Source organism: Bombina bombina, chromosome 6 (genome assembly GCF_027579735.1).
Source record: "Bombina bombina isolate aBomBom1 chromosome 6, aBomBom1.pri, whole genome shotgun sequence".
Lineage (NCBI taxonomy): Eukaryota > Metazoa > Chordata > Amphibia > Anura > Bombinatoridae > Bombina > Bombina bombina.
Genome location: NC_069504.1, coordinates 864074719 through 864091666, shown reverse-complemented (window position 1 = coordinate 864091666; position 16948 = coordinate 864074719). Strand labels below are relative to the sequence as shown.

The window sequence follows — 16948 nt, the reverse complement described above, 5'->3', positions numbered from 1 at the left end:
TGCATTAGGTAAATTGCAACCTTTTTGTACCAGGCCCTTGTCTTCCGCATAATTAGGTAGGGCTGCAGCAGCTGATCTGCCAGATCAACCCCACCCATATGCCGGTTATAAGACTTGATGCACACTGGCTTCCTTATGATCTCAGCTCTGCCACGTACAGAGACCGCCACCGTCCTCTCTGTGTGGATGGTGGTAAGAAGGTATACATCCTTCTTGTCTCTGTACTTAAGTGCCAACAGCTCCTCTTGGCGCAGAGCTGAGGTCTCCCCCCTTTGTAGCCGGGTGCGTACAAGTTGTCCTGGGAAACCTGTGCGGTTCTTTTTAATAGTACCCCAAGCTACTGTATCAAAGCAATACAGTAGCTTGAACAAAAGGACACTTGTATAAAAATTGTCTAAGTACAAGTGATACCCTTTGTTCATTAGGGGTAATATCAGGTCCCAGACAATCTTGCCAGTGGTTCCCATATGTTCTGGGCAACCTGGAGGGTCAAGGTGGCTATCCTTTCCCTCATACACCCGGAAGGCCTGAGTATACCCAGTCTCGCTCTCACAGAGCTTATACACCTTTACCCCATACCTGGAGAGCTTGGAAGGAATATACTGCTTGAATCCCAGCCTTCCCTTATACTTCATCAGGGATTCATCAACGCATATATTCCTTCCAGGTGTATAAGCCTCTGCAAACCTGGCAGAAAAGTGGGTAATCAGGGGGCGGATTTTATACAGCCTGTCAAATTGGGGATGCTCCCTAGGGGGGCACAGGCTGTTGTCGCTGAAGTGCATGAAATGAAGAATCATTTCATACCTCTGCCTCGACATACTCTGGGAGAAAATGGGGGTAGAGCAGATGGGGCTACTGCTCCAGTAGGAGCGAACGGAGGGTTTCTTTATGATGCCCATCAGCATAGTCAATGCCCAGAATTTTTTAAATTCTGGCACATTGATGGGGGCCCATTGCTGCTTTGCCAAATATGTTTCAGGCTTTGCAGCACGGTACTGATGGGCATATAAATTAGTTTGGGCGACAATGTTCCCCAATACATCATCACCCAGAAACACCTCCAGAAACTGTTGGGGGCTAAAACCTGCCACATCTATATTTATGCCAGCATTTGCTGTGAAGGGTGGGATATCTGGCCTCTGGAGATGAGGCGTTACCCACTCTTCAGCGGCAATGGCAGCAACACGCCTCCTTCTAGCAGGGGGTCTAGCAGCCACAGATACATCACTATCAGTTGATACTGCATCTAATGATGTATCTGAGCATATGGCAGGGTCAAAATTGGGGTCTGAGTCAGACATAGAGGCATCTGACTCTGACGCAAGGATGGCATATGCCTCCTCAGCACTATATGTTTTCTTTGACATTATTGTATCTGTCACAGAAAACCAAAATTAATTAATTAACTAAATGGCCTTTGGGTTTTTAAAAAAAAAGTACAGCTATGCTAATGCCAGTGATTTATAGCGATCACTGGCAAGCTAGGGGTTAAATACTCTTTAAATTAAATTAACTAAATGGCTCTGAAAGGAGCGTTTGGGTTTTTAAAAAATTACAACAACAAAAATTAACCCCTAAAAAAATGCACAGACAGCAAAAAAGTACAGCTATGCTAATGCCAGTGATTTATAGCGATCACTGGCAAGCTAGGGGTTAAATACTCTTTAAATTAAATTAAATTAGCTAAATGGCTCTGAAAGGAGCCTTTGGGTTTTTAAAAAATTACAACAAAAATTAACCCCTAAAAAAATGCACAGACAGCAAAAAAGTACAGCTATGCTAATGCCAGTGATGTATAGCGATCACTGGCAAGCTAGGGGTTAAATAGTCATTAAATTAAATTAGCTAAATGGCTCTGAAAGGAGCCTTTGGGTTTTTTTAAAAAAATACAACAACAAAAATTAACCCCTAAAAAAATGCACAGACAGCAAAAAAAGTGCAGCTGTGCTACTGCCAGTGATTTATAGTATATCTGAAAAGAGCCTTTGGTTCTATATTTTTTAACAAATAAAAGAAATAAATCTCTCTCTGCTAAATACAGGTCTCTCTCTCTCTCCAACAAAATAGCAAGTGAGGAGAGGGAGGGAGATCCACACTGATCAGAGTCAATATTTACAAATATTGACCTGATCAGACAAATGGGAGATTTTATTATTATTTTTTTTTTTTTTGTGGGAAGGCTCAGATTGGGTGACCCTAGCTTGCCCCTATGGTGAGGCAGGCTAGGGACACCCCCAGAGGCCCCATGATGCACTGGGCATCGCCATTTTGGAAGCCTCATGGGGGGGGGCTATATGTGGGGGCTTTTTTATTTTATTATCGTTTTTTTCCCAAATTTTTGTTTTTATTTATACACTAACTAAGTGCCTCGACCCACCGAGGCACTTAGCACACTAGCAGAGCATCGGAAGCGTGTCCGATCGCTTCCGATGCTCTGCTGCACTGCCGGGTTCCACGTGGAGCAAAACCGGAAGTGATCACTCAAGGGGGAGTGATCAATCCGGTCCCGGCACTCCGGAACAGCACTGCAGGGATGCCCAGACATCGAGGCATCCCTGCGGTACTGTAATAGTGCCTGGAAGCGATCTTGATCGCTTCCAGCACTCACTTTAGCCGAGGACGTGCAGGGTACGTCGTCAGGCGTTAACTGCCTTTTTTTTTTCAGACGTACCCTGCACGTCCTCGGTCACTAAGGGGTTAAACCTTGTGCAATACCTACCTATGTATTCTCTGACAATGAATAAAGTGAGAAAGAAGTACATTTGGTAATAGAAGAAAATTGGGGAATTATTTTTTTTAAGATTGTTTGCTCTATTGGACTGGTTTTCACACCTGTCCTCCGGCCTCGCCAACAGGCCAGGTTTTCTAAATTACCTTGTATAAGAGCAGGTAAAATAACCATGTTTAGTAGTCAGGTGATTATTTCACCTGTGCTTCAGTTCAGATATCCTCAAAATCTGGCCTGTTGGGGAGGCCTGAGGACAGGATTGAAAACCAGTGCTCTATCGTGACAGAAATAATTTGGATGTCATTTTTAAGGAGGTAAAATAAAGATACAATTCATGTAACCTGCAAATGCTGAAGTTTGCAGCACTTCGAAAAAACATAATTTATGTAAGAACTTACCTGATAAATTAATTTCTTTCATATTGGCAAGAGTCCATGAGCTAGTGACGTATGGGATATACAATCCTACCAGGAGGGGCAAGGTTTCCCAAACCTCAAAATGCCTATAAATTCACCCCTCACCACACCCACAATTCAGTTTAATGAAAAGCCAAGTAGTGGGGTGTAGAAAAAGGAGTAAAAAGCATCAAAAAAAGGAACTGGAAATATAATTGTGCTTTTATACAAAAAAATATAACCACCATAAAAAGGGTGTGTCTCATGGACTCTTGCCAATATGAAAGAAATGAATTTATCAGGTTTTCTTTCATGTATTTGGCAAGAGTTCACGAGTGACGTATGGGATAGTAATACCCAAAATGTGGAACTCCACAGAAGAGTCGCTAGAGAGGGAGGGATAAAAATAAAAACAGCCATTTTCCGCTGAAAAAAAATAAATCCACATCCCCAGAAGCAGAACTTTTTTTCACTTTCTGCGATGAGATTTTTTTGTAATAAAAAAATTTCTGCAGGTCATTTTTAAATAAAATTCAGTGTGTGTGTGTATATATATATATATGTGAGTGTGTGTGTGTGTGTATATATATATATGTGTGTGTGTGTATATATATATATATATATATATATATATATATATATATTTATTATTATTATATATATATACACACACACACACTCTGTCATATAGCTCTATTCAATACAATCTATAATCTGTATCTTACAGTCATCTCTTGACACACACACATATACACCCTGTCTTATATAGCTCTATACACTATATAATCTGTATCTATGGTTACAGTCATCTAATGTAACACTAACTCCTTGGCACTCTTTGCTTTACTATTTTCTATAAACCTATAAACACATTTTATATATATATATATATATTTATATATTACACATACACATACAGTAGGTCACATCATGTTTCTTTATTCAGACTTCCTCATTGACTTGCCAAATACCAGTAAGGGGTCAGGTTCCTTGCCCAATGCCGCCCACTAAACTAATATACCAGTTTTATACATAACAATAACTAACTAACCTTTGCAAACAGCCCCAGGGGGTATATAATACATCTGCTGCCTGTGACTTTATATGCTTTTATGATATCACACAGAAAACATAGTACTCCAGTGTCACGCTATGGAGGGAGGGGCAGGTGTCAGTGTGCAGGTCTGCAGGAGCCGAACACTGGTACGTGAGACATCTAGAGATCCCCCCCCAGCTGCCTTTTCTGCAAACCCTTGTAACCCTTCTCCTCCCCGCTCAAAGTGTTAATAGCACCGCACAGGGAAAAAAAAGTGTTATCCCTGCTGCGGTCTGCTTGTGAAGACTGTTAGCTGAAGAGATGTGTGTGGGTGGAGTTCCGGTAATTGCCGATTCCCATTTTTGATAATCCAATCACCATTGCCAAATTAGACGCACAACCAACCGGTATAAGCTTTCACGGTAGTGTTGTAAAAAAAGAACATGAAGGGTGAAGCTAGCGCGTGCACATTCACAAACAAATGTTTACAGCCTGGGCGCGGGCTTCAGTAGAGTGGGGGGGGGGGACCGCCTCAGTATTCAGCAGCGCTAGCTTCAGCCTTCATGTTATTTTTTTACAACACTACCGTGAAAGCTTATACCGGTTGGTTGTGTGTCTAATTTGGCAATGGTGATTGGATTATCAAAAATGGGAATCGGCAATTCCCGGAACTCCACCCACACACATCTCTTCAGCTAACAGTCTTCACAAGCAGACCGCAGCAGGGATAACACTTTTTTTTTCCCTGTGCGGTGCTATTAACACTTTGAGCGGGGAGGAGAAGGGTTTGCAGAAAAGGCAGCTGGGGGGGGATCTCTAGATGTCTCACGTACCGGTGTTCGGCTCCTGCAGACCTGCACACTGACACCCTCCATAGCATGACACTGGAGTACTATGTTTTCTGTGTGATATCATAAAAGCATATAAAGTCACAGGCAGCAGATGTATTATATACCCCCTGGGGCTGTTTGTAAAGGTTAAAACATACAAACAGCCCCAGGGGTATATAATACATCTGCTGCCTGTGACTTTATATGCTTTTATGATATCACACAGAAAACATAGCACTCCAGTGTTGCGTTATGGAGGGAGGGGCCGAACACCGGTACGTGAGACATCTAGAGATACCCCCCCCCCCAGCTGCCTTTTCTGCAAACCCTTGTAACCCTTCTCCTCCCCGCTCAAAGTGTTAATAGCACCGCACAGGGAAAAAAAAGGAGTTATCCCTGCTGCGGTCTGCTTGTGAAGACTGTTAGCTGAAGAGATGTGTGTGGGTGGAGTTCCGGGAATTGCCGATTCCCATTTTTGATAATCAATCACCATTTCCAAATTAGACACACAACCAACCGGTATAAGCTTTCACGGTAGTGTTGTAAAAAAAGAACATGAAGGGTGAAGCTAGCGCGTGCACATTCACAAACAAATGTTTACAGCCTGGGCGCGGGCTTCAGTAGAGGGGGGGGGGGGGTTCGGACAGCCTCAGTATTCAGCAGCGCTAGCTTCAGCCTTCATGTTCTTTTTTTTTTTTTTTAAAACACTACCGTGAAAGCTTATACCGGTTGGTTGATTGTCTAATTTGGCAATGGTGATTGGATTATCAAAAATGTGAATCGGCAATTCCCGGAACTCCACCCATACACATCTCTTCAGCTAACAGTCTTCACAAGCAGACCGCAGCAGGGATAACACTTTTTTTTCCTGTGCAGTGCTATTAACACTTTTGAGCCGGGGAAGAGAAGGGTTACAAGGGTTTTTCTGCTATTAACGCGCATCCCTGGCTGCACACTTACCTCAGTCGCAGAAGCAGACGTTCTGGCGGCTAAAAGTAACATTAAGTTATAAGCAAAGCATCTAATAAAATGTATCAATTTCATGAGAGGCAGCCACTAATGTGAAAGTAAAAATGTGCCGGTTACTATGCATAATAATAATAATAATAATAAAAAAAAAAAAACCTGTTGAAGAAAATGATGTGCTTAACAGAACTGGCCATTCTTTCTGCAGGCAGGCTCCACTTTCTGCGATATTATCGCAGATCGCACTATGTTCTGCCTTGGGGTCCACATCCAAAAAAATAAGTTGTTTTTTTCCTCATAATTGAGCATAAGTAGAGGAATCAAACTGAAACGGCTGCCTGAAGAACCTTTCTACCAAAAACTTCTTCTGAAGAAGCAAATACAACAAAATGGTAGAATTTAGTAAATTTATGCAAAGAAGACCAAGTTGCTGCTTTGCAAATCTGATCAACTGAAGCTTCATTCTTAAAAGCCCACAAAGTGGAAACTGATCTAGTAGAATGAGCTGTGATTCTCTGAGGCGGGGCCTGATACGACTCCAAATAAGCCTGATGAATCAAAAACTTTAACCAGGATGCCAAGGAAATGGCAGAAGCTTTCTGACCTTTCCTAGGACCATAAAATACAACAAATAGACTAGAAGTCTTCCTGAAATCTTTAGTAGCTTCAACATATTTCAAAGCTCTTACAACATCCAGAGAATGTAAAGATCTCTCCAAAGAATTCTTAGGATTAGGACACAAAGAGGGAACAACAATTTCCCTATTAATGTTGTTAGAATTCACAACTTTAGGTAAAAATTTAAATGAAGTCCGCAAAACTGCCTTATCCTGATGGAAAATCAGAAAAGGAGACTCGCAAGAAAGAGCAGATAATTCGGAAAGTCTTCTAGCAGAAGAGATAGCCAAAAGGAACAACACTTTCCAAGAAAGTAGTTTAATATCCAAAGAATGCATAGGCTCAAAAGGAGAAAGAGATAAGTAGATTTGTCAGTGTCAATATCTGAGGTAGGATCTTCTGAGTCAGATCCTCATCAGAGGAGGATAATTCAGTATATTGTCGGTCATTTGAAATTTCATCAACTTTATGAGAAGTTTTAAAAGACCTTTTACGTTTATTAGAAGGCGGAATAGCAGACAAAGCCTTCTGAATCGCATCAGCAATAAAATCTTTTATATTCACACGGATATCATGTACATTAGATGTTGAATGCACAACAGGCATTGTACTAGTACTGATGGATACATTCTCTGCATGTAAAAGCTTATCATGACAACTGTTACATACTACAGCTGGAGATATAATCTCCACTAACTTACAACAGATACACTTAGCTTTGGTAGAACTGTTATCAGGCAGCAGGGATCCAACAGTGGTTTCTGAGACAGGATCAGATTGAGACATCTTGCAAATGTAAGAGAAAAAAACAACAACATGTAAAGCAAAATTATCAATTTCCTTATATGGCAGTTTCAGGAATGGGAAAAATAAAATCAAACAGCATAGCCCTATGAGCATAGAAAAAGGCAAGAGGCATATCGGAAGTGGGGTTTAAATAATTTAAATTATTTTGCGCCAAGTATGACGTGAAAAAAATTAAATGTTTTGGCGCTAACAACATCCGGAAATGACGCAACTCACATCATAGTACACGCAACCTTGTGCAAGGAGACCTGGCGCCAACTAAGACGCCGGAAATTACGAATTTGCATCACCGAACATACCTTCGCGCCAAAAAATTCTCACGCCAAGAATGACGCAATAAATATCAGCATTTTGCGGCCTCGCAAGCCTAATTTTGCCCGCCAAAATTTATGAAAAACATTCAATTTTGAAGAAAAGACTATACCCCAGGTAAGAAAAAAAAATAACTTCCTAAATATGTTTTCCCAATTTTGAAACTGAAAGTCTGCAAAAGGAAATATACATAAACCTGACTCATGGCAAATATAAGTACAATACATATATTTAGAACAAACCATAGCTGAGAGTGTCTTAAGTAATGAAAACATACTTACCGAAAGACACCCATCCACATATAGCAGATAGCCAAACCAGTACTGAAACAGTTATCAGTAGAAGTAATGGAATATGAGAGCATATCGTCGATCTGAAAAGGGAGGTAGGAGATGAATCTCTACGACCGATAACAGAGAACCTATGAAAAGATTTCCCGCAAGGAAAACCATAGAATTCAATAGGTGATACTCCCTTCACATCCCTCTGACATTCACTGTACTCCGAGAGGTATTGGGCTTCAAAATGCTGAGAAGCGCATATCACAGAAGAAAATCGAGCACAAACTTACTTCACCACCTCCATAGGGAGGCAAAGTTTGTAAAAACTGAATTGTGGGTGTGGTGAGGGGTGTATTTATAGGCATTTTGAGGTTTGGGAAACTTTGCCCCTCCTGGTAGGATTGTATATCCCATACATCACTAGCTCATGGACTCTTGCCAATTACATGAAAGAAACCTAGGTTACAGAATTAACTTTTTGGCCTTTCTAGAGAGCACAATTTTATACAAATGCAGGAGGTGTTTACTGTCCCTTCATTACAGACATATCTTCAATGAAAGGAACAGTAAACACCTCCTACATTTGTATAAAATGGTGCTCTCTAGAAATAACTATATTTGTATACTGTAGGTACAAATCCGGAACTCCAAAATCCAGAATTATTCTAAAATACAGACTTTTTCATTCATATTTTTTTAAAATAAAATGATTCAAAATGTCCATTGTTACCAGCCAGTAAGTTTTATAATCTTCTCTGCCTGTAGGTTTTTTTTTGTTTTTTTGGGGGGGGGTTTTGTGTGTGTTCTAAAAAGCAAATGCTGGTCTATATTTATTTAAAACGATTACTATTGCCTTACTGATTACAGTACTGTACTATCTTTCAGTTGTTGCAGGTATTAAAAATGTTATAAATCTATCTTATAGCTAATAAGCTGTATTATAACACGCAAATAATATCTAAATGACAATATATTGTTGTGTCCCAGCACCTCTCCAAGCTGTCCTTTTGCAGATACAAATATTCTGAAATCCAAGTTTTTATATATATATTATATTATATTATATTATGCCAGCCAGGTGGCATTATGAAGTAGCTGGGTGGCGGCCATGTATTATTTTATAATATTTTATTCTATCCAAAGCACAAATTAATTGCACACTTTAACATAAATGTATTTAATGATAATTTGTGCAATAAAAATTGTCGCAAAGTTTCCCTCTCAGGTGCTAACTACGGCTCAGAGCCGTCACTAGCACTCCCCCACCATCGTGGAGTTCTGGGCACCTTCATCTACTCCCCGGTGATCTGGCCTTTATAGTGACAGGCAGTGAAGTCTTTCAACTTTACGGGGTTATGTCTGCAATCAGTTGTGGCCACCTGAGAAATTAAGATGCATTAAATAAAGTACACATTTTTGGAAAGTACACCCTTTGGCTTATCAAATGGGGGGCTTCAAGTATTGCTAGCACAAAAATAGACAATGCAATAAGTGGAATATAGCTCTTTGCTAAAAATAATTTTTTTTTTATGCAAAGCGCCATATTCCATTAATTGTTGCGCACCTCAATTATGTGCTAGAGATACATGTAGCCCCTCATTTGATGCGCCAAAGGGTGTACTTTCTTCAAATCATCTAAAAAAAAAATAGCATTTACAACTTTTATGGGTTCTATCTGCAATCAGACAGCTGTAGAAACCTGGGAAACTAAGATAAATTAAATGAAGTACACATTTTTGTAAAGTACACCCCTTGATGCATCAAATGAGGAACTACATGTATTGCTAGTACAAAAATAGACAATTTAATAATTGGAATATAGCTCTTTGCTTAGATTGCTTTCTTTTTTTTTTTTAAGCAATGCAACTTATTAGAGAGAGAGAGAGAAGCACTCACAAGCTCTCAGCTAAGATTTAAAAGCAGAAATGGAAAGGTTAGATACCGCATCTGGCCAAATGGGACAAGCCCAGGTACCACGTCAAGGTCCTTTCCAATAACTTGGACCCTAAAACAGCCACACAATGCAAGCTTTCAAATCCAAACAAACTGGGAACAAGGGAAGGGTGCACAGGGGACAGCACAGCTTCCTGTGAGCACCCAGGGCTAAGCATGTTGCAGGGTCATGGGATGTGTACCCGGTCCGGTATGAGAGTGCAGTGCCCTTCAGTGTTTTGTATATGTCTAGGGTGATTACATAAGCCTGTGCACCCTTCCCTTGTTCCCAGTTTGTTTGGATTTGAAAGCTTGCATTGTGTGGCTGTTTTAGGGTCCCAGGTATTGGAAAGGACCTTCACGTGGTACCTGGGCTTGTCCCATTTGGCCAGATGCGGTAACTAACCTTTCCATTTTTGCTTTTAAATCTTAGCTGAGAGCTTGTAAGTGAGTGCTGGACTTTCTCTGTGTGTTGTATTAATTTGTTTTGTAATTTTCCCTATGGTTCTTGCACCCAGACCTGTCTGGGGTTAACTGCCTGTAACTCTGGGGACAGCACAGCTTCCTGTGAGTGCCGGTGAGCACCCAGGGCTGAGCATGTTGCGGGGTCATGGGATGTGTACCCGGTCCGGTATGAGAGTGCAGTCCCCTTCAGTGTGTATATATATATATATATGTATATATATATATATATATATATCTACTTCAACTTTTATAGCTTTTATAAACTGCAAAGATAGTGATAGCGCAAATGTGTCTTAATATGTTGTACTTCAATATGCCATTCATGTGCTGCTCACCTACAGTACAGACATCTATAGCACACGCCTCCCACTTCACTTACTATATATTTTGTAATTGTCTACAGGTAGAGCAGTTTTGGAAAGTTTACAGCCACATAGTACGACCTGGAGACCTGACAGGATACAGTGACTTTCATCTCTTCAAAGATGGAATCAAACCAATGTGGGAGGTAAACCCCTTTTGAGTTATTGTATATAAAATGTTTACTTATGTATTATGAAACAACTCTGCAATATACTTTACTTTATTTTGCCCCCTTTTCATGTAATTTCTATGAACATTGTGGGGCTTTTTTTGTAATTCCCAGAACTTGAATAACACGCTTCTGACTTCTCAGTCAAACCCTGCTACGTATCTTTTCCTAATTGGCAATTTCAAAATCATTTACACTGTCCTTTTGATTGTGGCTAGCCTTGTTGTGTGCGGACTCAAGCCCTGATTGGCTCCTCCAAATAAGACTACTGTTGGCGGGGTTTGGCTTATAATAAAAAGTTTCAGCAAAAGAGATGGCTATTTGTTTCTAAAACATTTATACTTGGCTGATGTTCTAAGTGAAAGGGAACAAATAAAATTAGAAATTGGCACAAGTAATGCTGGAGATTCTTCAGGGAGTAAAGGACTTTGGTGATCCCAGAACTCTTATTTTCATCACTGTACTGAGGACAGTGCTGGGACTAATTCTAGATGCACAATACTATTTGGGGATATTCATTATCATGCAGGAACTAGAACAAAATAGCAGATCGTTAATTACACCTTACACAGAAGGTTTTTTTTGTTTTTTCTTTCCAAGAGCTAATCTCAATACCCAAATATGTTTAAAGGGACATTTTAGTGTAAAGATTACATGATGTAATTTGTTTCGAGCAAGTATTTTATGCGCTAGAGACCCTCGCATTCAGGTGCCACAAGCATTGCCCCTCCCATGTTGAACTCATCTAGTTTTTGTTTTGATCCACAATAACACTGATCTTCATTGTTTCATTTGGAATATCTGGAGAAGAGTCAAAGCCAAGGTACCAGTCTGTTCTTCCTGTTCCCCAGACAATTTATGGCAAGGGAGGAGGCTGGTGAAGCTGAGCTATCAGATATATGTGATAATAGTTGTAGTTTAGTGTGAATAGAATTGAGTAGTCGCCCTTCCTTGAGCTCTTTAACTGATATCCTAACATTCATGGGGATTATAGTCTTCAATAGTGCACTAGTTGTCCAGGTTGATGATCCTTTTATCAATTTTTCTATTTTGGGGATATTTTTGGTAATGTTATCTCACATGTTTTTTTTTTTGTTTTTTTTTTTTGTTTTTTTTTATGTCTAACATTTGTACTATTGGTTTCAGTGCTGATGTCTGGTGAATGATTTGTTTAATTATAAGGCATTTGTTTTAGTAGGAATATGCTGATGTTGTTTTTACACAATCTTTTTATATGCACACTTTCTGGGGAACAAGCTCCTACTGAGCATGTGCACAAGCTCAATGCACTTGTTAGTTACGCAATTCTACTGCATTGAGTGGTCCTTTAATGGTCCTTTAATGGAAATGTATAATGGTCTGTACTTTTATTTTTATTTTTTATTTTTTTTTTATTTCATAGGATGAAGCCAATAAACATGGTGGAAAGTGGATTATCCGTCTGCGAAAGGGTCTAGCCTCTCGATTCTGGGAAAATATTATCCTTGCTATGGTTGGGGAGCAGTTTATGGTGGGCGAGGAAATCTGTGGGGTAGTCGTGTCAATACGGTTTCAGGTACTTAACCTAATGCTGTTTGTTCTTCACTCTTTAAATATATCCTTGTGTGTTTGTTACACTTCATGTTTATCTTCAATACTACACTGTGTTTTAGTCCCCTTACTCTCTTCTTTCACAGGAAGACATCCTTTCTATTTGGAACAAGACTGCTAATGATCAGCTGAGCACAGTGAGAATTCGTGATACACTAAAAAGAGTTTTAAATCTTCCTCCAAATACAATAATGGAATACAAGACGCACACAGATAGTCTTAAGTAAGTCTCCTCTTTACTATACAATGCTGCATAACACATTCGTTGCATAGGAAGCCTTATCTTAACACACAGTCCCATAAAGAACATTGTGTCTGATAGGAAAATGTCACCAGATCAAATAGCCATAGCCGTGCACACATCTGTCCTTCACTGTGCAGGGTTTTTAGGTCACCAGATTTGTAGAGGTCCTCAAGCCTCGTCCCACAGACTTGCTTGTGCAAGGTGTACAGCCTTTGTGGTACTTAAAGGGACAGTAAATGTTAATGAATTGGATAGAGCGTTAAATTGTAAGCAACTTTCCATTATACTTCTATTATCAAGTTTGCTTAGTATCCTTTGTTAAAGAGTAATCCTAGGTGAGCTCAGTAGTGTGTACGTGTAGCCATTTGGAAGCAGTTTATGCAACATTGTTTATAGCAGTGTTATACAAATATGCAAAACATTGCTGCTAAAGACACATGCACACTCCTAAGCTCCTGTCCTCCTACCTAGGTTTCCTCTTCAACAAAGGATATCAAGAGATCAAAACAACTTTTATAATAGAAGTTTAAAAAAAACACATTTTTTATATATATTTTTTTTTATTGAGGCATTTGACAAACACAACATAGAAGCAACAATTTGAGAAATCAGGCATAAAAGTTATACAGATACAATGTACAGCATTCTATATTAGGCTTTATCCTTGACAGAGTTGGCAGAATTCTAATTGCCATAACATAAGTAATTTAAAGATTAAAGGGCCACTGAACCCACATTTTTTCTTTCATTATTCAGATAGAGCATGCAATTTTAAGCAACTTTCTAATTTACTCCTATTATCAAATTGTCTTCATTCTCTTGATATCTTTATTTGAAAAGCAATAATGTAAGTTTAGATGCCGGCCCATTTGTTTGTGAACAACCTGGGTTGTTCTTGCTGATTGGTGGATTAATTTAACCGACCAATAAACAAAAGCTGTCCAGGCAGGGTCTGAACCAAAAAATAGCTTAGATGCCTTCTTTTTCAAATAAAGATAGCAAGAGAACAAAGAAAAATTGATAATAGGAGTAAATTAGAAAGTTGTTTAAAATTGCATGCTCTATCTCAATCACGAAAGATAAAATTTGGGTTCAGTGTCCCTTTAAATACAGAGATTAGGTATAGTAGTACAATATCCTAGACCAAACTAAACCTTAACATATTTGTAAGACTGTAAGCAATTGCATTATGCATTACTAAGATTCACTTTTTACCTGAAATAGGCAGTAGACAAGCATAAAATACAAACATCCTTACAAAAAGATAACTAAGTTTGCAAGTTCTGATATATATAGAAGGTTACAAACAGCTGCACCATGTAACAATAAACCTCATTTTGAAATTTTTCAAAAACTAATATATCAAAAATTAAGGTACACCCCTAATTGAAATCAGTGGCCACTCTTGGACCACCAAATCTATTATTGCAAAATAACATTAAGGGATGAGATAGAAGGGCCACTTTTGGACCCAGTATAGGAATATCAGTGTTTAAAATGCATGCCTAGGTAAACGGCTCTATAGTCTAAAACATACAATACTACTTCTAAAGATTAGATTGATTTAATAGAGCTACCTCTTAAAAGGGTCCCCATAGGAGCATAATTCCAATAAGAGGAGAGAGAGAAAAAAAGGACATGTCCTACAACACAAAGAGTAAATGCATGATAATTATGTGGGGTGTTTTTGTATGAGAATAAAATGAAAAGTAAGCCATGTTACACCCCTAGACTATATAAGCTATAATGACAGGCTCTATGCTCCTACAGATTGTCTATAATAATCATCTTATATCAGGGAAGATGGTGCTAGAACTATTTCGACTATAGGGTATCAGTCAAATTGTCTGAGAAAAGTATGTGATGCGACCTCGGCTGCAGGCTACATCCCATACACAAGTTAAGTTTTCCTTCCATAAGGCAGGGAGAGTCTAGGACTTCATTCCTTACTATTGGGAAATACAACACCTGGCCTCCAGGAGGAGGCAAAGACACCCCAGCCAAAGGCTTAAATATCCCTCCCACTTACCCTATCCCCCAGTCATTCTTTGCCTTTCGTCACTAGGAGGTGGCAGAGAAGTGTTAGAAGATTTGGATAGTCCTGTAATGGATATGTTCCCTTCAAGAAAGGACTGGAGTTTTAAGTAATCAGTGAGAGTATTGATGAAAGTTAGAGTCTGGAGATGCAGGGAAAGTTTTTCTTGGAAGACGGCTCAGTTCTGGAATAAGTCCAAACAGACTAAGAAGCCCGCCGAGAACAAATCGGCATGAAGGGGCGGGCCCCAATCAAGTAGTGGACAGACTGTCTCTTTTTTCAGATGCTTGGTTCAAGGATGTACAGGATCCTTGGGTCCTGGAGGTTGTATCTCAAGGATACAGGATAGGATTCAAGTCTCATCTGCCCAGGGGCAGATTCCTACTCTCCAGTCTGTCTAAAAGACCAGAAAAGAGGGCTGCCTTCTTAGGTTGCGTACCGGATCTCTGCTCTCTAGGAGTAATTGTCCCGGTACCTACAGCAGAAAGAGGTTTGGGGTTTTATTCAAACCTTTTCTCCTGTTAAGTGTAGTCAGTCCACGGGTCATCCATTACTTATGGGATATTAACTCCTCCCTAACAGGAAGTGCAAGAGGATCACCCAAGCAGAGCTGCTATATAGCTCCTCCCCTCTACGTCATACCCAGTCATTCTCTTGCACCTAACTAATAGATAGGATGTGTGAGAGGACAGTGGTTATTAAACTTAGTTTTTATTTCTTCAATCAAAAGTTTGTTATTTTAAACGGCACCGGAGTGTGTTGTTTTTTCTCAGGCAGCATTGGAAGAAGAATCTACCTGAGTTTGTGTATGATCTTAGCGGACGTAACTAAGATCCATTTGCTGTTCTCGGCCATTCTGAGGAGCGAGGTAACTTCAGAACAGGGGACAGCGGGCAGGGTTCACCTGCAAAGAGGTATGTTGCAGTATATTATTTTCTAAGGAATGGAATTGACTGAGAAAATACTGCTAATACCGATATAATGTAAGTACAGCCTTAAATGCAGTAGTAGCAACTGGTATCAGGCTGTTATGTATGTATGTTGGCACTGAAGTATTTCTGGGGAATGGCACTTCACTAAGAAAATACTGTATACATATAACTTATAGCCTTTCTGCAGTGAAAGCGACTAGCAACAGGCTTTTTTTTTATAACTTTTCATATATTTATGTTTAAAACGTTTACTGGCTTGTTAATCGTTTTAGCTCTGAGGTACTTGGTGAAACATTTTATGGGCATTAATTTCCACTTGGCTGTCGTTTATTTTGAATAAAATCAGTTTACTGAGCTTCCCCACTGTTGTATTATGAGTGGGAGGGGCCTATTTTGGCACTTTTCTACGCAGTAGAAATTCAGTCACAAGTCTTTCTTGTTCTCCCTGCATGATCCAGGACGTCTCTACAGAGCTCAGGGGTCTCCAAAACTAGTTTTGAGGGAGGTAATGACTCACAGCAGACCTGTGAGACTGTGCTTTGACTGTGATAAAAACGTATATATTTTATTTGTTATCCGTTTTTTTGGTATTAAGGGGTTAATCATCCATTTGCTAGTGGGTGCAATCCTTTGCTAAATTAATGCATTTACTGTAAAAATTTGGTTTCTATAACTAATCCGGTTCATTGTTATTTCAACTGTGACAGTTTTTGTGTGCTTCTTAAAGGCACAGTAACGTTTTTTATATTGCTTGAAAATTTATTTAAAAAAGTATTTTCCAAGCTTGCTAGTCTAATTGCTAGTTTGTTTAAACATGTCTGACACAGAGGAATCTCTTTGTGCAATATGTTCAAAGGCCAATGTGGAGCCCAATATAAATTTGTGTACTAATTGCATTGATGCTACTTTAAATAAAAGCCAATCTGTACATGTCAAGAAAATTTCACCAGACAACGAGGGGAAAGTTATGCCGACTAACTCTCCTCACGTGTCAGTACCTGCATCTCTCGCTCAGGAGGTGCGTGATATTGTGGCGCCAAGTACATCAGGGCGGCCATTACAAATCACTTTACAAGACATGGCTAATGTTATGACTGAAGTTTTATCTAAATTGCCAGAACTTAGAGGTAAACGCGACCACTCTGGGGTGAGAACAGAGTACGCTGATAATGTTAGAGCCATGTCTGATACTGCGTCACAAATGGCAGAGCATGAAGACGGAGAGCTTCATTCTGTGGGTGA

General features: G+C 39.5%; 1 protein-coding gene across 2 annotated transcripts in view; it reads left to right on the top strand.

Moving 5' to 3' along the window:
* The window catches only part of LOC128663804 (eukaryotic translation initiation factor 4E type 2), a 47040-nt gene that overhangs the window by 17638 nt on the left and 12454 nt on the right, over positions 1 to 16948 (top strand). For both annotated transcript variants that reach the window (XM_053718321.1, XM_053718319.1), the window contains exons 4-6: positions 10777 to 10881; positions 12308 to 12460; positions 12582 to 12718. In XM_053718321.1, the coding sequence (XP_053574296.1) occupies positions 10777 to 10881; positions 12308 to 12460; positions 12582 to 12718 (395 nt within the window). The remainder of the gene's footprint in view (positions 1 to 10776; positions 10882 to 12307; positions 12461 to 12581; positions 12719 to 16948) is intronic.